Source organism: Triplophysa dalaica, chromosome 5 (genome assembly GCF_015846415.1).
Source record: "Triplophysa dalaica isolate WHDGS20190420 chromosome 5, ASM1584641v1, whole genome shotgun sequence".
NCBI classification, from domain to species: Eukaryota; Metazoa; Chordata; class Actinopteri; order Cypriniformes; family Nemacheilidae; genus Triplophysa; species Triplophysa dalaica.
In genome coordinates, this window is record NC_079546.1 from 1,359,403 (window position 1) to 1,384,739 (window position 25,337).

General features: G+C 40.1%; 1 protein-coding gene and 1 long non-coding RNA gene across 2 annotated transcripts; one reads left to right on the top strand and one right to left on the bottom strand.

The window, feature by feature from the left end:
- Positions 1 to 222: 222 nt before the first annotated feature.
- Positions 223 to 10,960, top strand: lta4h (leukotriene A4 hydrolase). The gene is made up of 19 exons (XM_056748595.1): positions 223 to 536; positions 1,751 to 1,881; positions 3,036 to 3,156; positions 3,498 to 3,566; positions 3,827 to 3,931; positions 4,021 to 4,073; positions 4,348 to 4,420; positions 5,856 to 5,996; positions 6,140 to 6,163; positions 6,255 to 6,325; positions 6,605 to 6,716; positions 6,971 to 7,115; positions 7,269 to 7,372; positions 7,548 to 7,618; positions 9,696 to 9,750; positions 9,839 to 9,934; positions 10,140 to 10,222; positions 10,307 to 10,411; positions 10,635 to 10,960. Exons 1-19 carry the CDS (start codon positions 381 to 383, stop codon positions 10,756 to 10,758), a joined length of 1,839 nt encoding a protein of 612 aa, XP_056604573.1. The 5' UTR covers positions 223 to 380; the 3' UTR covers positions 10,759 to 10,960.
- A 456-nt stretch (positions 10,961 to 11,416) lies between these two features.
- Positions 11,417 to 14,234, bottom strand: LOC130421403 (uncharacterized). The gene is made up of 2 exons (XR_008906803.1): positions 12,873 to 14,234; positions 11,417 to 11,622 (listed from the first exon to the last, which is right to left on the bottom strand). It is a non-coding gene; the product is annotated as an uncharacterized LOC130421403 (long non-coding RNA).
- Between the last annotated feature and the right edge of the window lie 11,103 nt (positions 14,235 to 25,337).

Below are 25,337 nucleotides of genomic sequence, written 5' to 3' on the forward strand. Positions count from 1 at the left end.
TTATGAATATCATTTGTATTTTTAGAAATGTAATTTTTAGGGCAGGTGCGAGTGAGTTGATAAAATAATAATAATAATGCTAAAATAAATCAATTAAAAATATTTGTTGTTACATAATAATATAAAGCGGTAGTGTATATAAAGTGATTTATTATGATATTGTGTGTTTTATTTATTGTTTTACCAGAACACCATCGTGGAGCGTCTTCGCCGCTAGAGGGCAGCAGCCACTCGCAGTGTCCGCTTGGTCTCCGTGGTGAAGAAAACAAAACACAATATCGCAATTCCCACAATGCGCCGCGTTCGCCGGCGTCACATACACCGCCCGGGTTAAAATCCACACGCAGGGCGAACTCAGCCGACTGTTCTCCGTAACAACAATGTCTCCCGTTTCAGATCCGAGCTCCTTCTCTTCTCCTTCTAAGTGCGCAACCAAGCACTTAAATGTCACGTATCATGTGGATTTTGACAGGCGCGTGCTGAAAGGAAAGCTGGCCCTGACGGTGGAGGTTCTGGAGGATAAGTTCTCCTCGCTGGTAGAGTTTTCATGTGATTTAACGCTTTTCAGTGTGCGCGTTTCTCTTCTCCTCATGTAATCGCGCGTGTAAGATTCACTCGTGTAGTCTGATGCTTTGATTTGGATTGAAGAGACGGAGTTAAACTGTAACAGCAGTCGTCGGGTTACAACTCGAGGCAAACCTGATACGGTGTTCATGATGTGCCGGTGCATATCAAACCTTGACGTGTAAAGACTTGATTCGTGTCATGTATTCGCCTTATTTCCTTTGATATGTTCAATGGCACATATTGTCCATACGAGCCACGAGCAGAACTGTAGCGAGTTGGTTTTCATTGAAACTTGAACGTTTCCTCCTGGCGTGTACTTGGTAGGATGGAAATCATCAAAACGCAATTAATTGATATCCGAGTGGGTTTTAATGTAAAGGTGCATTAAATAATTTATAATGGTTTTGTATTATTTAGTGTCGGCGGGGATAATTCGTTAATGATTTGTAATGGACAAGAATAGGCAAAGTCTTGGACTGTGTACCATTTTACTACACCCGAACTTTGATTTGTGGTTTTGATAGGTAACGTTAAAGGACCTTTTACCTGAGATGGAGAAATGGACGTGCGGGTGTAAAGGTTTTGTACTGCGCTGTGTCAGCAGATTGTGTGGAAATAACGCAAATGCATGAGAAAGCTGATTTAAGGGAGACCTCACCCTATGAATTAATAGTGTGTCATCATTTAGTCGTGTTCGAGTTGTTGTACATCTGTACATATTTCTTGAACCCAGATAAATTAATTAGGAAGAAGCTTATAAGGGATTAGGTCCCATAAAATGTTTGTCTATTTCGGATTTGTTATGTTGAACACAAAAGTAGACATTTTGACGAATGTTGGACAGCGAACAGTCCTGGTGCTCTTTGGAGTTTCATTGCATTTTTTCCCATTATGGAAGTCAATGAGGCCAAAATGTGTCAAGCTAGCAGTTTTAAATGAAGGTTATTCATGCAAGAGTGGAGTTTACTTGTGTGTTTTAGAATGCATTGCGTTTATTCAGCAACTGTTGTAGTAGCGTGTAGGATGTGTATAAGTGAATGAAGACGTAATTATTTCGTGCTATTTTCAATGCATGTGAGGAACTGCACGTGTAAGAAATGCTAAAACATTGTGTTTTGTGGAGGAAGTTGAGGTGAAGCTCTGTGTCATTTACATGTGTTTTTTTTTCTGATATGTTTTGTAGACGCTGGACTCCAAGAATCTGAAGATCTTCAAAGTGTGTGCAAATGGCCAGGCAGCCAAGTTCGCTCTGGGGGCTCAGCACAGATTCAAGGGATCTCCTCTGGAGATCACTCTGCCCTTTGAGCTTTCACGGTACTCCCTAAGCTTTATTCTTTGTCACAACCTTGTGGTGGATGGTGAGACTTCCACTTACTGTTGATGTTACTTGAAATGTCTGTGTAGGTGGTCGTGATTGTCTGTATGTGTGAGGGAGAGACGAGGCAAACAACAAAGAAGTGTGTGGTTTTATTAGCCGTAGCGCAGGGTTCTCCAACACTGCTCCTGTTGAGGTACTGTCTTGAAAAGTGCCGCTCCGACCCTGCACACCTGTCTGTAATTATTAAGAGGTCCTGGACGCCTTGATTAATCCGTCCAGGTATGTTTGAGTGAGGTTGGAGCTGTGATTCTGTGGATGTGAAGTCAATAGGAGCAGGATCTGAGCTCCCTGCGGTAGTCTGTCTTTCAACAGCCACAATGTGAAGGTAACACACACAGGTTAAGAGAAAAAAAGGTGTGTGCATTTGTCAAAGACGACCGGCAGTTCTTGATGCTTTCAAGTAGACTGTGGAGGGCTAGAACAGAGGGGCTGAAGAAGGTGATGAGACATCTGCTATGTTTGATTGTGTTTGTCTGTATATTGAAGAGTGTGAAAGTGTAGAGCATGAAGTTATGTTCTGAAGGTAGACAAGCATCAAGAAGGTGTTAATAAAAGTGCAAGTAACTGTAAGACTTAGCGTAGTATGTATTCGTTCCGTCGCTGCTGTCGTCTGCTCGGTGGAGTCGCGCAGGTAGAGTCGCAGGTCTTTACACGAGCAGGGATTCACGCCACATCTGCACGCTACGACTGCCGCGTTACGCTGCCGCTTCACCGATCGGCCTGGATTATATATTGTCTCTTTACTTGTTGACTGCCTCGCTGATTGCTTACCAGGTGTGCCAGCTAACTCAATTAAGAGCTCCAGGCTTCCTACTGGCTAGAACTGCTAGTTAACCCACAGCTTTGTATTCAACTTATAACAAGTTAAATCCTGTTGGCCTTATTCGGTTTAATACCACAAAATGGTTTGACATCTTATTTCACACTTTGCTTTTTCTTTCACAACACATTTCCTTCCTCCTCCTTATGTAAAGGCACTCTGTGGAAAGATTAGTTATTTCTCCACTTTCCTTTCAAAGCACAACATTGCAGCATTGAAAAGATTTCCTCTTTTTCTTTCAAGTTTTTTTTTCCTTCTGTTTCTTTTCAGTGGTCAGCATGTGATTGTGGAGATCGACTACGAGACGTCTCCAAGTGCCACAGCTCTGCAGTGGCTGACTCCCGCGCAGACTGCTGGGAAAGCCCATCCCTATCTGTTCAGCCAGTGCCAGGTATCTCTCTCTCAACCCCCTTTTTACAATTCGTTTCAAAGGCTGTGTATTTTACACTACTTGTGCTGATTTACTGAGCAAACATTGACAGCACTACACGTGGAATGACACAAAAGCTCCTGCCAATACCATAAACCACTTTTTAATATGATTTGCTAAATGTCCAACTTTTGCAAGTATATTCACAACCGCATTGCTTATCTCTTTTACTCATCTGTAATTACTGCCAGCAACTCTGCTTAACTATCCCCACATCAAACCTTTGCGTGCTAATGCTGATTTTGATTTTCTCAATAACCATGAAGACAAAGCAATAACATCTATGTTTCGTGCTCTCGCAGGCCGCCCATTGCAGGACTATGCTGCCTTGCCAAGACACTCCTTCTATCAAGCACACTTACTACGCTCAGGTAAAATACACCCACAGCAAAAACTGCTACATGCTTGTTATAACTGAGAAAAAAAACTCTTGAACAAAAGCAACCACATGAAACCAAACGCTCATTTCAAGACTTGTTACACTCATGGAACCAGGACCAGTTCTGACCACATTCCACACAGCTGCCAAAGATCGTAAAACATTGTATGAATGCAGAACGGTGTTTCACAAATTTTGCCTTTAGGGAATGAAAGGTATTGATGCTAAACCAATTGTGTTTGTGTCTGTCAGGTGTCTGTTCCCAAAGAGCTGGTGGCACTGATGAGCGCATTGCGTGACGGTCAGGAGGCGGATCCCAGCGACAACACCCGAATCATTTATCGCTTCAGACAACCCGTGAGTCTCTTTCGTCCTCACTAGGACAGATTTTATTGGGTTATCCCCAATTAAAGTTTGACTAATGTATCATGTGTTGTTTGGTCTAGGTTCCCATGCCTTCCTACCTCATTGCCATTGTAGTTGGTGCTTTGGAAAGCAGGTGACTTGCTTGATGTCTCATTCTTTCTAAACTGACAGAACCAATTGTCTGATAAATATGTTTTATATTAAATGCACACTGAAAGCAGTAATGCCTTCACAACAGTCACTTTTTTGAACAAGCTGACATGAACACCGCGATCTGTGGCATACTGCCAAAACCTCTAACTTTACCAGCCAACCTATCACTTTCTTAATCTTGTTTCTCTGAAATCGCTCTACATTTACATTTCTGCAGCTCACACATAACCATTAACGTGCTTTGTGGTTTTCAGGGAGATCGGGCCGAGGACCAGAGTCTGGTCTGAGAAGGAGTTTGTGGATCGGGCGGCATTCGAGTTCTCTGAGGTGATGATGAGATTGCGACACCAAACTCATTTTCTTGCCGATGCTGTGCCAGACATGTGGCAACACTTTAATAAACATGTTATCCACAGACACTTTTATTGGTTATCGCTTCATGCCTATCGGTCTCCATCTGCAGGCACATTGCAAGCCTATTTGCACTCATTAAGTTCACAAACTTTCTTTTGATGACTTTTTGCGCGCTGCTTTTGCAGTGGATTACCTCATCTACTGGCATGTAAACAAGCAGTGAGCTTGCAAATGTTATAAACTGGTAGAAATATTATAGGATTCTAATCCCACAACAACATAAACCAACTCTAGCTCTAAATAATTTGCCCAGTTAAAACAGATTATGAAATGCTGATAGTGTTATATGTTATAACATGTCAATAACCTCAAGGACAGTAGTTGAAAGATTGGAGTCAGAGCACCATATATTTTTAACTTGCAGCACATTTGCATTCAAGTAAATACATGATTCTATTAAGCTGCTGACCATGTCTACGCTTCGATGTTAACATAAGTGTGCAGCTCTTTACACACCCATCTTTAGCAGGAGAGATTCAGTGCACCTGGAGCAGAAAGAATTAAGATGAAGCACCTTTGGCGCAGGCACTAGATTAACAATAAAGCGCCAGAGGATGGTCTGTATAAATGCATGTCTCTCCATCCACCAATTGAGGATCACCGAGTTAGGTAGTTAATACCCCCCTCCCTAGGAGCATGATCTGATTTGACTGATGAACCTACAACGCATCACCTTGACAACGATAAGTTGAAGATATTGAGCATCAATGTTTTTGCATTTCATAGAACAAAGTTGAAACGAGAAACAAATCCCTTTAGTCCATGAATAAGACAGACGCCCTAATTGCATTCTTAATCTTAATGTACGATATCAAACATTTTTTAAACAGATCAAACGTGGATAGAACATATTTCTCAAAAATCGTTGACTATTTGGCCTTTTAGGCATAATAAGGCATTAATCGCACGATGAGGGTGTATGTAAACACTGGAATTAGGAAGGAAGCACTACTGTTTAGTCTACAAATAACCTCCTCGACAAAACTAAATATAATGCAGTTTTAGCTGCTCTCCTAGACAAGAGGATCAATAAAACGGTCAAGTAAGGTTTCTTTTGAACACTATTTTGCGTGAAACTGTTTTCTCAGATATATAACGCAGTCACTGAGGAGTCCAGTCACATGTCAAATAAACCTGAACCTTATTGGTCCTCTTGAAGCACCAATTGGGTCGCAGATAGAACCATGTCTTAAAAATGTCCGAAAATTTACATGTTTAAAAAAAAAACATGGCACAATGTAAATAAATCGTCACAGATTTATGAAATTAATTTCACTCAAAATTGAGTTACAAATATTCTTATTTTAAGGCAATGAACTGTTATCTGTCTCTCCATCTTCTTTATCAGACTGAGACCATGCTGAAGACGGCGGAGAACCTCGCAGGGCCGTACGTGTGGGGACAATACGATGTCCTGGTTCTGCCCCCTTCTTTTCCTTACGGGGGCATGGAGAACCCCTGCCTCACATTCATCACACCCACTGTACTGGTTAGTCAAATCCCTCCTATTATACCTTTATACGCTCTACTTCATTGATCCAATTACAAACAGACAGCCCTTAATACTGATGTAGATGACTGATGATTTTGATCTTTTACCTCCACGCCCGTGTAACTCTTGTGATCTGTCAGGCTGGAGATCGTTCTCTCGCAGGCGTAAGTCACCAGAACACATTTACACAAAGTGCTTCAAAATATATTCACTCGTGTGTTTGTAAATCTGCTTTTCGCATCCGTCCCGCTACAGGTGATCGCTCACGAGATATCCCACAGCTGGACGGGCAACCTGGTGACCAACAAGACCTGGGAGCATTTCTGGTACGTTCGCACGTTGCAATTTCTTATTTCAAGATGCAAAAGAAATTGTGCATGGTTGCATTTTGGTTCGATCATGATTGACTCTGCAGAAATACATTGCTCAGATATTCTTATTATTGCTCGTCACTTTAGTCTGGTTGATGTGCGGAGAGAGTTTTATCAGTTTTAACGGTGCATCTACGTGGTACACCAAACTTCATAAAGTCAAAAGAGCAAGACGGGTTATGGTTTCCATTACTTAACCACTCAGTTGGTAACAAGTCAACTTTCTCTCTCTAGGTTGAACGAGGGTCACACAGTGTATCTAGAGAGAATGATTGCCAGGTGTATGGAAACTGAACAGCTCAGGCAGTTTAAAGGCATCGGAGGATGGAAAGAACTGCAGGAGTCTGTAAGACACTTGAGCTACTCACGTCAACATTCATCAGATTGTGCTCCGAGAAATCTATATGAAATATGTTTCTGAATGTATTCTGAAAACAAAAAGAGACATAACACTTTGTCGTAAAGTTTTACTTTTGGATGCACGATATATATCTTTTTAACCTAATCTTTCTCACAAAAATATAATAAAATCCCTGAAAAACGACATCACATTCCATTTGTAAAACAATGAAAAACTTTTGCCGCCGTGTCATTTCGTAGGTGAACCATTTTGGAGCAAACAGTGCCCTTACAAACCTGGTGCCAAATCTGGAGGAAGTGGACACGGACGAAGCCTTCTCTTCTGTACCCTACGAGAAAGGATACGCTTTGCTTTATCATCTGGAGGAATTATTGGGAGGCCCTGGTACACACACACAAACAAACATCCTTTACACACATGTTTAAATACAGCGTTTACAGTTCTAACAGTGTATCAATGCTAATAATAGTTACCAATAATTGTTAAAGAAAAGGAAGGAAAAAAAACACTGTTTTTGTCTCTCGCATAAACTTGTAGAGGTCTTCATGGGCTTTGTGAAATCCTACATTCAGCTATTCGCTTACAGCAGCGTAACCACAGAGGAATGGAAGAACTATCTGTTCACTTATTTCAAAGACAAGGTAAGATGTGACATGTCATATTGTTTCCTTTTTTAAACAACTTTCTACCCGACCGGTACGACCGGTACAAGCGTAACATTGTCTCTCATTGAGTTAGTTTACGTTCTCTAGTGTATAATCAGTTTCTTCACGGTCCGACTACAGTGTAACTCACTTTTCTTTGTTTCTCTGTCAGGTGGACATCTTGAATAAAGTGGACTGGAACGGATGGATGCACACTCCAGGAATGCCTCCAGTCAAACCACAGTGAGAAACTACAACTTGAATGTTCCTCAGGGCCCTGCTCCCAAAACGTTTCAGATGTGTCTCTATATGAAACACCTGCCTCAACTCATCAGCTGGTGAAAACTGATTAGGTTCATTGGGAAAGCCAATTAACGCATTAACTAGGGGCGTGTCTTAATCAGCTCCCTTGTTAAGTAATGGGGCATCGATCAGGGAAGGGCCTGTCTCATTCCCAAAACCATTCCAGTGTACTCAAACGTACACAATTCCATAATGTGACGCAAAACAAGTGAGCATCGATGCTCCCTACGGTCCCTCACCGGAAATCGCGTGACATTTTTAAGCCTTTTGAAAGAAACCGCTCGAGCCAACTCGATAAACATCGCGAAAAGAGAAAGACAAACTCTTATTTTATTTTAAATAGAAACACACACGTTGCTAGAAAGGCAGGGAACACAGTCAACACAACATTCGATTGTAATATTCCTCCAAATATATGCACGGACACGTCACGGGTGAAAATAAATGTTTCACTAAATCCTTGGCGTTTCGAGTGTGACGTCATCACGCAACCGTGGTTTTTGGGAGGGTTCCGCTGCTGTGATTCGTCAACGGCGCCGCCATATTGGGTAGGGCAAAGGGCCAATAACCTCCTATACAGCGCCGCCATATTAGGTGAGGAAAAAGCCCACTAAACTCAAAGAAGTGAATGGAAGAGCTGAGCTTTTCGATATCAAAAGCATAATGACGTTTACATTTCTTAACGCATATCGTAAACCGTTGAAATGTGTCGAGTACAAATGTATCCCGTCGCTTAAGGCACTAATCGTTGCCATAAGGAATCGCTACATACACGTTAATTGAACGTGTAATTCAGGAGTATCCACTAGATGGCAACATGTTCAGTGATCTGTTAGGGATATACGAAGGGACAAGCAACAGAATAAATATGTATTAGTCGAGAATAAAACACATCATGCTGAGATTGTTTTTGAGTTTCATTTGAATCGTCGAACATCAAGGGAAAATTTTTAATTTACATATCTAAAAAAATTAAGACTTTTTGAGTGGGGAAACGGCTCTTTCTATCATGTTTTTATACAACTTAAAAAAAATAAAAGACGTATTTCCGGTAAAACAATTAACGTTACAGCCGAAAAACATGTACAGTATGTGAGATCGTAAACCAAATATTTATAATAGTATTAAATATTGTAATCAGATCCAAGATTTATATATAACCTGTTTTCCCAAAATTTTAAGTAAACGAGCTGTGTTCTAATCATGTACATTTCATCTACCTTAATTACATCCCAGCAATGTGAACACAATTATTAAGCCCAGATGAATGCTTAATTGAACAGCATAAACTGGTTTAAGTTTTGATGCTGGTTTAACCTGGTCATGTGCTAGTCCTTGTCAAACCAGCATCAAACCATCCCTAACCCAGCATATGCTGTTTTTTCAACAGACAAGCTTGGGTTTAACAGTTATATGTGATAATACATATTTTTCTAACCAGCTTTAACAGGCCAAAACGTTTCCGTACTCCACGTGTAAATAATAAAGTCTTCGTCACACAGATTATTTTCAATAACAAGCAAGAGAAGCTGAGAAGAACTGTTTGTTGGCTAAACTTGTCTCTGAAATGTTGCGGTTGAGCATGGTATCGCAGTCTAAATAAAAATATTTCAATGTCCCATACGGTCTCTTTAAATGCGAACTACAGGACCCGTTCGACAAATTGTTAATTTAATAAAATGAACAAACACAATTCAACAAATCGCTTGATACAAATATCATACGCTAAAATAGTAATATACATGCAAATTAATAAATACAATAAAATAGAAATGGGTATATTATTAGACACTAGCCAACACAGACTGGAAGTTAACCGGCACACGTGTCCGGTGAAAGGGTCTTTATAGAGATACATCTGATACATTTTGTAAGGGTGCCCTGAGAACTGTAAGTGGAAAACACCGCTCTAACTCAAACTGCAATACGTTTGGTTAGATTATAGCGTTTGTTAATAGCTGTATTAAAAATCTAAAGAAATTGTGTGATTTGTGTTTCTCACGCTCTTGGTTCACAGGTATGACACTACTATGGCTGACGCTTGCACTTCTCTGTGTCAGAGATGGGTGAAGGTGAGGTAAAACCTTATAAGTGCCTGAAAATCTGATTCTCTCTGAGAGTAACACAATCCTCTCTCTTTCTCTGCGTGATTATTTTTAGGCAAAAGAAGGAGATCTTGCCAGTTTCACTGAAGCAGATGTGAAGAAACTGAACTCTCATCAGCTCATTGAGTTCGTGGCTTTACTTCTGCAAGAGGTAACAAGTATCGCATTCAAATCCATATATTCCTTCCGTTTTAGGATCCCTCTATAGCTTTAAATACTTACTTATTCTAATTATTTTCAAATTAAGAGATTTGTCTCAATTTTATATAGATGCAAAAGATAACAGAAGATATATGTGGCTAGTGAAAATATACGCTTATCTGTGCTTTAAAGACAAATTTGTTTGATGGTTTTAGGAGCCGCTGCCTCTGACCCACCTGAAGAGGATGCAGGAGGTTTACCAGCTCAACGATATTAAAAACGCAGAGGTCCGCTTCAGGTAATCACGGCGCACACAGAACCACAGTCGTTAAACTCAGATCACACGTGTCAGTAGATCACATCAAGTTTGTGTTTTACGCAGGTGGTTGCGCGTGTGTGTCAGGGGACAGTGGGAGGAATCAGTTACTCTTGCGCTGAAGATGGCCACTGATCAGGGCAGGATGAAATTCACTCGCCCGCTCTTTAAGTGAGTTAAATTGTTACGAAAATTCAAGATTTCACAAAAGACAGTTGTGTGACATCTTCATTGCTTTAAGGAACCACACATCTGCTTGTTTGTGGTTGTGTCGACTTCTGTTTTTTCCACAGCCAGTTTGGTGCTTTCTTGATCTGCAAGAGATCTTCAAGATCAATTCCAGTCTCCTTGACCTCATTTTTATCTCTCTCTCTCTCTCTCTCTCTCTCTCTAGGGAAGTATACAATTTCCCCAAATACAGCGAGGCGGCGGTGAAAGCTTTTAAGGAGCACCGTGGAGCCCTGCACCCCGTCACTGCAATGCTGGTGGCCAAGGATCTGAAAATCGATGCAAATTAGGTCCCCGTCTCTGATCCTCTCACAAGCGGCCTATTGGCTGTATCCAGGGCTGAAAATCATCTTGGATATCTCCATATCAAATCTTCTGCAAAGAAAGATGGAGGCTTCCTCTTGGGTGGCTAAAGCGCTCATCTTTATTTTTATTTGACATCTTGATGGATGTTTGTCTCAGGGCTAATAAAGCAAGCAAGCAAGCAAGGACTCTTTTCTGTGTCTTATATGTCAGTCTCGTATAGTTTGGTGTTACACGATGTTCATATTTCTCTAGGAACATTTTATACGATCTGGTTTCCATAATAACACACGTTTGAGTTTTTGAAACCTTAAAGTAAGAGTTGCATTCATTGCGCATCTTACAGATTCTTGTCTATGAAGCGCAGGTGTTTCAAAAGCTCAAAAAATGAAATAAAGCATCCGATACACTTCCATTTATAGATGGTTTCATCTTACCGCGCATGCGCACAAACGTTTTTGGACTCCACTTCAGAAAACATCTGCAAACAACAAGAGTGCCTGTGCATTATTTACGATAAAAGACGAAAGAAACCGAGAAGAGCGGTTACTTGGATAAACTTGTCTCTCCAGAATTAGACCAAGCTCAACCGCTAGATTTCAATGTTCCATACGGTCTTTAAATGCGACAAAGTTACACAACACATTCAACAAATTGTTTATTTAATAATATGAACAAAATATATATATATTTTAGAAATTTATTACAACAAATTGTTTATTAAAAACAATTATTACCTACAATTTGAAATCTGTAAGAGGACAAAAAAGCCATGTCAGCACGTGCACTTGTTCATCCAAACACATGTGCCGTTATAAGCTGTTGGTAGCTCAACTTTGGAGTGAGATGACCTGAAGATCAGAAAACCAAATAATCAAATCAAATGCATGAAATTAGTCACTCAGTTTATTTACATGTGAATTTATGTGCACATGAATTTAGAGAATCTACCAAGCCCTCCAGTGGTGATGCCTGAGAATTATTTTACTGCCTGTAATAGAGAATAAACACTCAACAGCGCCCTCCACTGGTGATCTGTATGCATATCACTGCACACGAAGTCAGACAACATACATAACAATGCTGACAGTGCAAAATTCTGAATCTGAGTAGGGTTTTTGTTCCTGGCCAACCAAACTATAGATCATTTTATACGTCTCACTTCTTTATTTGCATTAAAACGCATCTTCATTGTTAAAGTGAGCACCCAAACACAAAAATGAATCAAAACATCATTTACTAAACCTCATGACTGTAGGCCTATAAATGACATCATCGACTACCGTAGTAGGATATATTAAAAGGTGCCTCAGAACTGTTTATTTTCCTGAATTCTTCAAAATGTCTAATTTTGTGTTCAACAGAGCAAACAAAAATTATGTTAATAATTTTTTCCAACTATGGTAGTGGATGATATGCCAGAACTAAAAATTGCTCCGTGTTCAACGGAACAAAGACATCTATATCTACAGGTTTGACACAAGCCGAGTAAATGATGAAAGAAATTTCATTTTTGGGTGAACTGTCCCATGTTTTATCGCTGACATTTGGCATAAGCTTGAACTCTACAATGCTGTGTAGATGTTCATCACATCGACCGCTAGAGGGAGACATTACACCACGTGTACTGTCTGAATGCTGACATAAATCCCCAGTCTTGTATTTGTTTGAAATTCTTTTATTTCACAGCTAATGTACTATTCACACAGTGAATATTGAAAAACATGAAATGATGCAAAAATAAAACATCCCAACGAACAAAGAAAAGTCTAAAATAAAGGCCAAACTGACAAATCCGTATAGGGTACCCAATGTATTTTTACATCCACAGATAAAAGCCATGCTTATTAGGACAGTGTAATTTTATTGATGTTAATATAAAAACTAGTAAACCAGATATGGTTTGTATAAAACAGACCCCTTTTTCCTCCTCTTTCTGGACGGTCGGCTCCATTTAAACAATGTCACTGGTGTTTCACATCCATTTGTTTTGTCAAAGCCAGACAAAACCCTGTGGACCTTTAAGTGTGCCATTCAAAATTCTAAGGGGGGGGGAGTTTTCACAAGTAAAAAAGAAAGAAAGGAAAAAGTTATTACGCACCTTCACAATACCTCCGGTTGAAGTTGTGCCTCTTCTGATCTTCTCTCGGCTGGACTTCTGCTTTCCAGCCTCTCTCCTCTGATCTTCAGTCATCCAAGAGGCCTCTGCCAGCCGGCGAGCTGTCAAAGTAACCCCGGAATCAAACGCCACCCCGTGCTCAGCTATGATCAAAGCAACACAGGTGAGGCAGCCACAGAGACGCATACAATTGGCATCTAAAAAGTAAGCCGTCCGCCCGCCACCCCCCTCCTTCCCTTCTGCTTTTTTATCTTCCCACTCTGACACGGCGTAGAAGCGTGGAGCACATTGATCAGAATAAAGCAAAGCGATCGGGTTTTGAAGACGTGGGTGAAGTTTGTTCTCGGCAAACTTTCGGACAAAGGGAATGCTGGGATTGACGTGAGGGCGCCGTTTGAAGGGATATAAGTAACAGCGAGATGTTTGCAGAGACCTCTTGTGTCCTCCCCTTCCCCTGTCAAACACATCAGCTGTTCTTCTGTACCTGAAAAATGACTAAGCGCACACGGACGCACATATATTAATACATATGAAATGTAGGCACAGGTCACACACAAGGTCTCTAATATGATGATGACTTGATTAAGGTCATCTCTGACTCTCGTAGCACAAATAGCTGGAGATGAGAATTATCAAGAGCTTTAGGACATGTTGTGATGAAGATTACGTGTCTGTGGCTTATATCTCTTCGTCTTCAGACATCACACATGAGATTGACTCCGATAGACGTTAGTTTCATTCTGGGAGAAATTAGACAGAATTAGGCTGAGCACAGGATTATACGCATGTATGACTCACGTCAATGTTGAAATTATTTCTACAATTCATATTTATACAAATCAAGGTTATTTAAGTTAACTAAAATGACAACTTTGAAAACATTCCTGTTCTTTGACATCAAATAAAATATTAGCTTAAACTTTTTTGAAACAAAATAAACCAAAAATTGAAATGTTGCGTTAGAAGTTTAAGAACGGAGTTAAAAGCACTAAAATGATCATAAGAAAGAAAATTTGTGGGTTACATAAACATAAAAACAGCTAATTAAAACTATAACTACATAAAACAAATCAAAACAACTCTTTCATTACTACTTTACCCCAAAACATATTTCCTATTATTTTTTTACTCATCCACAAACGTTGTTTCAATAAAAAACATTTAAAAAAACAGTCACCTTGTTTGTAACAAGATGACAACAGAAAAGCATTTGTACATTTTTCAAAAAAATATTTCTTAAAGTCATAAATAATACACAAAATAAATGAATACAAAACACAACCAGAAACATGGAAAAATCCCTCACAATTCCATCATTGCATTGCATAAAAATGAATAACAGGGTTACCGGATTTGGTTCCATATTCAAGATATGTTTAAGAAGGTCGCCTTGACACTTCCCATTTGCACCCGGTTCCATAAACAAAGAAAAGAGGAAACCGATTAAGATTTATATCAGACAGAGTCTTACTGACAAACTTTAACAGAAAGACAAGAGATCACAGACTGACAAATAAGACACCGCAAATCACAGGTAATTCATTTTTCTCAATCTTCACCGATATATCTTTAATAATCTACATTTAAGTTTATATATCATTTATAAGTATTTAATAATAGCGTGGCATGGATGTCATCAACATCAACAATGACACCATATCGAGTGATGGATCAAATGAAGTTGACAAAGATGAAAGCTACACTAAACAGCACTCGTGGTTCAAATGTCTTGATGTGTATTTGATATTGTTCATGTTTGTTTAAACATTATGGGTTTCGGGCTCTCGTATTCCTTATATAATATCTAATTGGTCAACTGGTAAAACCATTCGACATGAACAAATGATTACATAGAACATATAGAAAGGTTTAATATAGGTTTTCTTGAAATATTTGCTTTTCAATTCTTAAAAGTAATATGTAAAAACGGCAGCAATAACCATTGTACACATGTTATCATACAAAAAATAATATACAAAACAAGCAGATTCAACCTCATTTAAATGTTCATGAATAGCAGCTAAGTTACCTAAATAACCAGCTAATATGATCGTGTTGGTATATTTGTTATAATTCTGAACACAGCTGTGGGTTAACTGTCCACAAACCCATTTTGAAATACTGAGATTTTGTTTACAGAAACTGACGGAATGACTTTGCAAAAAGGAAACAAACAAACAAAACAAGAGGCAGCAACAGGCATCACCACGTTTTTCAATAACCAAACTTCCTCTATTTGGTTCCCATTAGATATTTTCTTTGATGGGTTCAGGAAATGCCATCTATCATGAGATTTCTGCAGCCGTCTCTTGAGGATGTGGTTTTGCACTCAATTTAAAAGAATATTTCTGAATAGAGCATGTGAGCGGCTGTCACAATCACAACGACTTTGCACGCACACAGACTTAAAATCATGACGTTGTTAATCGATGCACAAACTAGATGCGTGTCATATAGCACAAAGCAAAAGGGCATTATGCCGAGCATTTGAAACGGTCACTCGTAAGAATCACAGCGAGGATAAAAACACAGATGGGGAAAGAGCAGAAATATCACATAGGGCAAATATCAAAGACTGAGATGAGCTGCAGCGTCTGGACCCCATCGTAAGGTTAATGTCACTTATGTAGAGAGAATGAGTGAGATCCACAGGTGTTGATGAATGTCAGGGGGTGTGAGAGTCATTCGTGTGGTGATACAGAGAGGAGAGGCCAGGTGAAAATAGACAGGGAAAGATATCTGACATTTGAATGACAATGAGATAATGAAGAGATCTTAGAGATGAAACATGCAGACGGAGACGAATGAGGTTTGTGGGTGAGAAGGAGAGAGAGAAGAACCCAATAGCAGTCACCTGCCATGACTTATATTATTACGTTTTCACAACTAATTCATTTATAAGGTAATCATTATTTTGTCCGATTTCAAAGAGAGTTTATATTAATATATAAAATTTCCTTTTATCTTGAACAATTTATAGTGAACTATCTGAAACTCTGCGTATCTGTTTGGTTATAATATATTTTATATTTCAGTTTTATTAAGATTTGATTGGATATTGTATTATATGAAATAAAAACCACTCAACAGTCATTGTTTCTTTGGGGAAGTAAAGTTTGGGCAATTTTACGTTTGTTTATGTTGTTGCCGTTGTAACAGTAGTAAATATGTTAATGATTACATATAAAATTTTGTTTATGAATCAATGTATTTTTAAAACAATGTTACTTTTTTCTTAAATTTTACTCTGATCGCAACAGGTTGTGAGACTTATTTCGACATGAATCATTTAGTGATATACACAATTCTTAAAGCCACATTAACAAAAGCAGTTGGTTTAGAGGGATAGTTAACAATATTTTTTATTCTTTCATCGTTTCCTCGCCCTCAGGTTGGTTCAAATATTGTATATTTTTTCTTCTATCGAACACAAAATGAGATATTTCAAAGACTCTAGAAAAGCAAACAGTTCTGGGGCACCTTTGACCACCATTTAATTTGTCCTACTATGGTGGTGGATCATGTCCCAGATCTGAAAATTGCAGACATTCTTGTAAATATCTTCCTTTGGTTCAGCAGAACAAAATCATTTATGAAAGTCGGAAACAACCTGAGGGGGAGTAAATGACAGAATATTTTTATGTTTGGGTGAACTGTCCCTTTAAAGGTTAGAGATTTTTGGTCCAAGAAACCTTTGACCAAAATAAGATGTTATGAGTCTACCCCAGAAAAAAATGATTTGACTCCTATCAAAACCCCCTTGAATGTCACAACACTGATGAGAGATGTGTGCAGGAGAGAGAGAGAGAGAGAGAGAGCCGTGTGTTTGTGTTCAGAGGAAGTAGAGTGCCGTGTGGTCAGAAAAGAAAGCCAGCGTGCCGTGTTCACCTCTGATTCAGCCATGATTCATAAAACTGCCGTTGCTCAATATCTGAAGATCGCCCACCTCTTAAAGGTCAGTCACAAGATCACGGCCCTGTTTGAGGAACGACACAAGAGGTGTGAAGAGATGTAGGATGCTGACATTAAAAGTACATTCAAGCAAGACCATTTATCAGGACATCCAACATTTCACGTAATATACTTTATAAAGTTATTCATTTTTCTCACTGCCAATAAAAGATTACAACAGTGTTTAAACCATATACAGAATAAAAGTATTGAAATTCTGCTTGTTTGCCAAACCATCCCTTTAAACTGGACGATGGTCGCTCCTCATAATAATCTAACATTATTTATAAATAACATTTATTAATATGGCTGGCTCAACACGTAGAAGTCAACAACTAACCAAAAAGTTTAACCGTTGGCTCTTCAAATGATGTCTAGCTCAAACCTGAAGATAAATGGGAAGTTTCGAGCACAAACTATTCAGTCTAAACAGCGGCATCTTGTGGTCAGCTGGTGAACTGCACTTTTAAACTGCTTTACTCTGGTTCGTCTCCTCCACCCGAGTGTCACAAACTCATCCTGCCCAGATAAGTTCATAAAGGGCAGCGGTTGAGGATCTCAGAATCTGCATTCCAGACTTCATATTGTTTAATCACAGGGAGGACCACTGAATTGCCTCCTCGAGGAGAGGCGGGTTTCAAAACTCTCCACAGTAGTGCTCTCATCCCGGCGGAGTGATGAAGGATCTCTCCCCGCCGAGTGATGTTTGAGAGCCCTCCAAACAGAGCGCTCCCTCACCGAGCATTCTTACCCCGCCTGCCCCGCGTTTGCGAGACCCTCACATCACAGAACCAACATCTCACCCGAGACGAGGTTTCGGACACGAGTGAGGCTCGGCTCACCTTGTCCAATCAGTGACAGCCGAGGGGATCACGGAAAGGTGAGGCACGGCTCAACCTTGGCCAATCAGAGATGACATTGAATCCCGTTGTCTCTCCTCTGCCAGTCGCTCTTGGGTTTGACCGCAGCTCTGTGCCCGTCTGGCCATGTCCTCTTAAAAACAGCAAACAAAAGCTCTCTCTCTCTATCTCTCTCTCTCTCTCTCTCTCTCTCTCTCTGTGCCTGTTCCCTAAAGAAGTGCAAAAGACAAACAGGTTGAAAAGTTGCTAAATCATTTGCTATTGAATCATTTACTATTGGTTTGGCCAAAAGTTTAACATTTTATCAGATACATTACGACAAATATGATACGGACACGTAGTCCGTAGATGCAATAACGAACAAGATTTAGATCTTGATCCATTATTTGGGCTCATCGACTGTGTACAGGGAGGGCCACCGCGGCCCCGCTCATCCCCAGGTGAGGGCCAGTGAGCACAGAAAGCCAAGAATCGGCTGTGAAAAGAGCAAATAAATGCTTCTACTTGAAAGACCCGCAACAAAGACGTCTGAGGACCTGAGAGACAACATGAGAAAGAAGGAGAGACAGGCAGCGTTTTGTCTCTCAGGCCGCCCGTCGATGGAGAAGCCAAACTCCACACTGATGGGAGAGCTTTTAATGAGGCCCGGGGGAGGCACGAAGAGCTCATCAGACTGAAACACATCCTCTGAGATCTCCCGCAGACACACACCGTTCTTATCGTACATCACACACACACACTCCAAACCTTCCTCGAGACTGACAGACTTTTAACAAGAGCAGAGCTCCTGTGAGGTCTCGCAATACTGAGGTCCATTTGACCCGAGGCTATGGTTCTGTACTTCCTTTGTGTCTACCTACACGAGAAGCTAACCGTTCCTGCGAGAACCGTGAGCCTGAAGGCTTTTGCCACAAACTGTAAATCACTAGTTTAAGTCGACCGCATCGAGACTGTACAGGCCTCCAAAAATAATGCGTGAAACATCTCTTTTGCATAAGAGATGTTCAGAAGAAAATGTAAGTTGTGTGTGAAGGCAAATCCTGTCGCCGAACAGTTCAGCCAAAAAGGAAAATTCTGTCATCGTTTAACAAGTCGTGAATCTCTTTGAAATATCTTTTTTAACGCTCAGGAGAACGAAGAAATTTACACAACTTGAGGCTAAATAAGTCATGAAAGAACTGTCCCTTTAAGAAGTTCTCTGGGTGCTTGGAAAAGGAAAAAGCACATCCCTAAAAATGGGGAACGTAAACAAAAATGAGCTCAAGTAGCAACAAAGACAAATAAATAGGCTGTAAGGATGCTTGCTTGCTCAAGAAAGTTGGAATGAGAATGTCAAAGACATGACAAAATTGTGAAAAGCAGCAGGTTGCGGCGCGGCACCACCCGTTTGCCAGCATTCCCCTTGCATCCCTCTCGAAATGTAGGCTTTTACTGTTCTGCAAATTGGAAAATGGCTTGGGATTTTTGACCTCAGAATGTGTCAAACAGTTCAGCCCTCGACAAAAGCCCTGGTTTAGTGTCATTATTTGGCTTCATTATGGTATTAACTCTACAAAATGGCCCTGTTGTTTGGGTGAAATACTTACTCGCCCCATAATGGCAAGAAATAGTGGCCCAGTGTGGACCCGGACCCGAGGGAAGCGCAGAGGCGATTGTCTGGAATAAAGGAAGCTAAAACCAGCTCGCTCTCGGAATGCTGACCGATGGACAGGAACATTTTTTTAGCAGCATTTCGGGTCGTCTCCAAATCTGACTGGTGTCTGGGATTGGACGTTCAACGGCAGCACTGTTCTGCGATGCTGACAGGAAATGAGAAATAATGATGAGGGAGAGACAGAGGGAGAGAGAGAGAGAGAATTTAAAATCACTTGCACCGTGCATGGAAGTAGAGAGGTGTGGGAAGACTTGCCAATTATGTTCCTCTCAACCTTCTGTTCATTTTATAATGGCGCTCTTTCCTTTCACAGTGCTGTCTGGCTCTCAGCAGGGTTCCTCTGATTGTGTGAGACCATCGTAGTATCGATGATTTCTCTTAAGATCCTAACGCCACATACTTGTGCACTGTGCCTGTGTTTTGTAACGTATTGGACATTTGATATGACTGCATTATGATGAAGTAAACCAGAAAGAGAGAAAAATACTGCTCAAAACTGTAGTACAAACATAAAAATAACGCAGATGAAATGCATATACATCGGGGTAGACAGGATGCGGGCTGGGTCTTGTTTGACCGCTGGCTTCTTCCGTAGCTATGGCCTAATCTCTCCCATTCTCCATTCACTCAGCCCTGAACCATCGTCAGGTTCATTTGCTCTTCATCACTCAGAAAAGATGGCCCAAACCACTTCCTGTCTAGCAAAGACATGTTTTCACGAGCCCATTGTGTCAGAGGCCGAGCGCCATCGGCCATGGTCACGCTGCAGTCTCATGAACAAAGTCCTCTCATCAGGACCAGCGGTGATTAAGAACAGAACCAGTGTGAGATCGGCACAGAAGATGAACGGGCCATTTCGCTGTAAAAAAAGATCACAAAGGAATGGAAGTCATGAGAATGAAGTATATAAAAGAAGGAGGCTTGATTAAATAATGTAAAAATGATGCTCAAACAAGCCTTTTCATAGCAGATGATTGAAACCGGGAATTATACGTTTTATCAATGGTTTTTTTTATGTTATACCAAATAAAGTGAACACATAAGAGTGGACAGTTTCACATTAACACATTTCTGATGATGTGTGTAGTAGAGTAGGCGGGGCGAGACCGTGGTTCGAGTCCGGTGAGTAATTGTGAATTAGCGCCAGCTGTGCGCACACCGGCCTTGAATCACGTAGGAGATGGGAGCATATAAAAGGAACGAGCGACCGGACCGTCGAAGAGAGAGGACCGGGCCCGAACTTATGTTTATGTTTGTATTTATATTTATGTTCATGTTTTGTTCGCCGGCGGTCGTCCGTGAGGGGCCGCCGGCTGTTATATTAATTTATTAAATGTATAAAATGTCTTCCGGTTCCCGCCTCCTTCCTTCCATTTTATTGAGAATTGTTACAATGTGTTTTCAGCATCCAGCATTGGGAAAGCGGCAATGTTTCAGCCGTTCTCAGGACTCGATTCTCCCATCATGACTAATGTATCAAACCACCAGAATCAGCAGACCCCGGGACATCTGTTCTCCTCGTATCCACACACTTACTACACCGAACCCAACGCAGGCTTCAGCTACAGCAACCAGCCGTCCACACGGCCCTGTCCATGCACCCGGTGGAAGGTAGAGTCAATCTCTCATCACATCATCTGTCAGACTTTTTTGTAGATAAACAGTTATGTCTTCACAAAAAAAGTCTCACAATTTCTAAGTAGCATAAAAGCATTTTTATATATATGCGTTTAATGAGTGTAAAGTCGTTGTGTGTGTGTGTCTGTGTTATACAAAATATTTTCCTTCTTTCTGCAGCATCAATGTTTAAGCCCATAATGTGATTATAAACGCATGCCGATGTCGCACATTTACGCCACAAACCACCCAAACAGTCCATTGTGTCTCAGGGTTCACCGGTCTGGAATTTCAGCGCTGTGGATTTAGTAGCACTATTGTTTTGGAGAGTAATGTGCTGACAAATACTCAAGAACTGTGTTACGGTAACCAGACACAAGTTTATTTTGATTCTAAAAAGAACAAAGCCGTGATCCGTGCTGTCTGATTCTATATATATATGAAATATGTAAAAAGCATGTTGTCCTTTAAAGCAGATGCACACAAACACACTTTTCACAAAAGAAAAAGATTAAGAATAATGTCTATACACGACCTCCCATTATGGAACTTATGTCAGAGGCAGGTGTGCTGGGGGATTTATGGCTAGAGGTATTACAGAAGACTGAATAGGGAGGTGTGAGGCGAGGTTTGGACTGGAAGGGAGACCACCCAGGCCGTCTGGCCGAGACCCAAACTTAGTCTGACATCCTGCGATCAACGGCAATGACAGGAGGTGGGCAGGTCTAAAGAGGTATAATAGGGACAGGCGGTTTTCCCGTACGCTATCGTGAGGGGTTTACTGAAGTGCATACATGGGAAAGAATTAAAATGATCCGGGTTTAGAGCTGGACGGGGTATTTCTCAAGATTACGTGGGCCACGGGTCACTAGGCAGACTAGTTGATGTAAACTCTAGTTCAGCTTTTGCTAGTCCAAAACTTTTGTCAGATCAACATATGGCTGTCAGAGGAAAACTTATATCGCCTTATACCATGGTCTGTTTGAATTCTGGATTCTGATTGGCTGGAAGGTGTGCATTAAAAGCCTTTAACGCACGGGTAGCCATCACTCATTTTGATAACATTTAAAATTGACTGACAAAATAACCCTCATTTTCACTTGTTTTTCCTTAAATGACACCGTAAACATCAATAAAAGCTTTAACTTGGTAAATAACCATGGTATAAACTGGATAATCCACGCATCGGATGGTTCTTCGCCTCAACGTTGTGCATTAAAATCCTGTAATGCACGGCTAGCCGTGGATTATCACTTACATAATTCTTCAATTTTTGCAAATATTTGACCACAAAAAGTATTCTCTTTAACAAAAACCTCAGTACCAAGACAGCTACAATGAACTGATGAAAATGAGATGTGATGCATTTACACGTGTCTGACACTCGCTGGTCAATAATCTTTGCGTTTGAGCTGGATTTAAATATTTTTTTAAATATAATAACGATCCAAATGTCTGGCCGTATATAAAACCACAATATAGACTTTGACAACATGTTTCATTTTTTTCAATTTCGTTAAAATTGGTGATACAAGGTTTTCACCCGACACCAACGCTAGAACAAACACAGTTTTTGGTTCAGAGCCTCTTTACAGAAAATCCCACTTCAAAATGAATGCTTTATACCGCGAGAAAGCCAAAGAAAACATGCTAAAGAAAAACTGTAATCTGTTAGAAACTTTCCAGCATATAGTAGTTACCTCTTCTGTCATCCAACAATCTTTTGAAACGGTCTCTGTAGACCGACTCAACTTTGATCCAATCATCACAGGACTTGATTAACCATCAAGCCCAAAACTCTCAGATTAACCCGGGATCCGTTTGGTTCCTAAAGACCACTCCTGGTGTTTGGGGGGGGCGTGTCTTGTGTTCGTCTCTTTGATCCGTGAGGGTCGTTCCCTGCTAATAGGATTACGCCAGCGGCCTTTTAAATTCAATATATTGTGTGTAAAAACTCAATGGAAACCTGTTTATCTGCCTGACCTCTCTGGATTACCCTCTCTAACCAGATGCTCCAGACATGCCTCTCTGTCCCTAGTAAAACAAAAAAAAAGAAGGAATCCACACTACAAATGATTGTCAGGTCAAACGAATACATTCCATTTGCAGATTGTGTTAAAGCAGCCGGACATACGTTTTATTCCAATGACACGGTGCCAGTTCCCAAAAGAAGAGCGATAAAAGGGTACATCAATTTGTGCAATTCTGGGTATGGAACCCATGACTTCGGCCGCGGGGTTTATAGCTCCAGCAACCTAGAATTCTACTGATGGAGACCTCGCAAGAATTGGTGTGTATATCTCAATCACGACGGCCGATTTGTGTTTTGGCCCATAAATAAAATATGTCCGTTGAATCCTGATTTCGCTATTAAACCAAAAGAATGACATTTCTAAGCGCATTATCCCATAAAGGTGATTGGAAATTACATTCCCTTCTGGAATTACTTCACCTTAATAACATTACAGCACTGGCACGAGTCAAACGGGAAACCTGGTAAAACACATCTGGCAACAAACAAGTTCTCAACCAAAGCCGTTATTCACTTTTACGACAAAGATAGCAAGAATCCCACGCGTAGCCCACATTTTCTCCTTTATAAGATTAATGCAGTACATCTAGCAGGTGTCTGCCAAAATTCCTGTCTTATTTAAACAGCCCGGCCCATACAAGCCCCTGTAATCCTATTAGACCTAATCGAGTGAAGTCGGCAGTCTTTTCCAGTTAAACCAAGTTCAGACGCTAATAAGATTCAAAGAGAAAGGTTCATGTGGAATATATGCCGGTTTGGGCCTTAAGACTCAACGGTGGAGAATATGGCCGTGCCCCGAGGCTCCTGTGGGGTCTGGTCTGGCCTCAGGGCCCTATTGGGGACTTTGGGTTTGCAGGATTACGCTGATTAGTAAAAGTCTTATTATTTCAGTTTTATTCCTAATAATTTGACAGTACATTAAAACTTCGTTAAGAAATCGTATGCTTTGTTTTTGTTGGTTATGAGCGCGAGTAAATCTGTTTTAAAGCACAACAAAAACAGCAGATCTGCTACGATAATATACTTTTTATAAATATTAAACTTTTAAATGTAAACAATTTATCAATATTTTAAAGGTTTTTAGCGCTAGTGGTAGGGTTTGATATGTTTCATTTCACCATGGCGTGTTTGAATACTCTGTTCTGATTGGCTGGAAGGTCTGCATTAAATCAAGATAAATAAATAGACGTTTTGTCAGACACATACGCCTGCACGAAGCTAACTTTCGTTTGTGTTTGGTTATAATAGAACCATTTTTTTTTAAACTTCATTTATATTCATATTTTATTGTATATTTATTGTATTAATTTAAAATCGACGGTTATTGATTCATTGCAAAGTTTCAACCGTAAATTAAGTGTGGGCCACGTATTATTTGTTTATGTTGTTGCAGCTGAAACAGTCTATACATAAAAATATAAAACATTAAAATATAAATTAAATGGAATTAAATAAATAATAAATTTAGATTTTTTTAAATGCTACCCATTAAATCAACTACTATTATAACGATTATATACGCCTACACCAATAGGTTTTAGTAAATATATACAATAATGTGGAAGGCAATTCCTCGACCAGACCTTTGATTGTATGAAGCGTTTGAAGAAATACAAAACCGGAGCCACTAAACTTGTCTTGTCTTTAAAGATCCTGTCTGTCTGTGCCGATTGACCTTTGGCTTCTGATCAAAGTGAGCCGTTTTGGCCGTCTGATGATAACACGTATATCAAACAGGGCCACTGTGGCTCTTAATGTGGTGTATCACCAGAGACCCTAACTAACTCCCTCAGGCCTACATCTCAGCATCACGGCTCGGCCCCTCTGATTAGTCACTGGCGTCTCTTTGGACGTATTGCTCTTAGATGTTCAATAAAGTGGAACATCTTGCTCGTCGGGATAAAATGCACCATGAAGAGTGACTTTGACATGTCTTTGTCATTCGAGTGAAGGGACTTTTGGTGTGAGAACAACAAGATGAAAGCATTGGTACAAGCCTTAGTAACTTGGCCTTGGGTATATTCTAAAAAAAAGAACAATATTACAAAACAAATTTAAATATATAGCCCTGGTCCCATTTCATAATAAACTACAAGTAATATAAAAATACAGTATATATATAAAATGTACTCTACAATGTAATCTACATCTCGCATATAAAGAAACCCATGTATACTGAAGAACCATTATCATTTTAATTATGTGACATTATGACAACCAAGTCAATTTTGTCCCCAGATCTCATTAAAGCAATGGATGCATCACATTAGTCTCATTGATGATTCTCATTAGATCCTCATTACTGGAACACAAAAACAGCGCGTCAATAAAAC

Excerpts from the sequence above, each read along its gene's own strand:
- lta4h (XM_056748595.1), top strand. The coding sequence starts at position 381 with ATGTCTCCCGTTTCAGATCCGAGCTCCTTCTCTTCTCCTTCTAAGTGC. Across the intron at positions 537-1,750 it reads AGGATAAGTTCTCCTCGCTG|ACGCTGGACTCCAAGAATCT; the intron begins GTAGAGTTTTCA and ends TATGTTTTGTAG. Across the intron at positions 10,412-10,634 it reads TTCACTCGCCCGCTCTTTAA|GGAAGTATACAATTTCCCCA; the intron begins GTGAGTTAAATT and ends CTCTCTCTCTAG.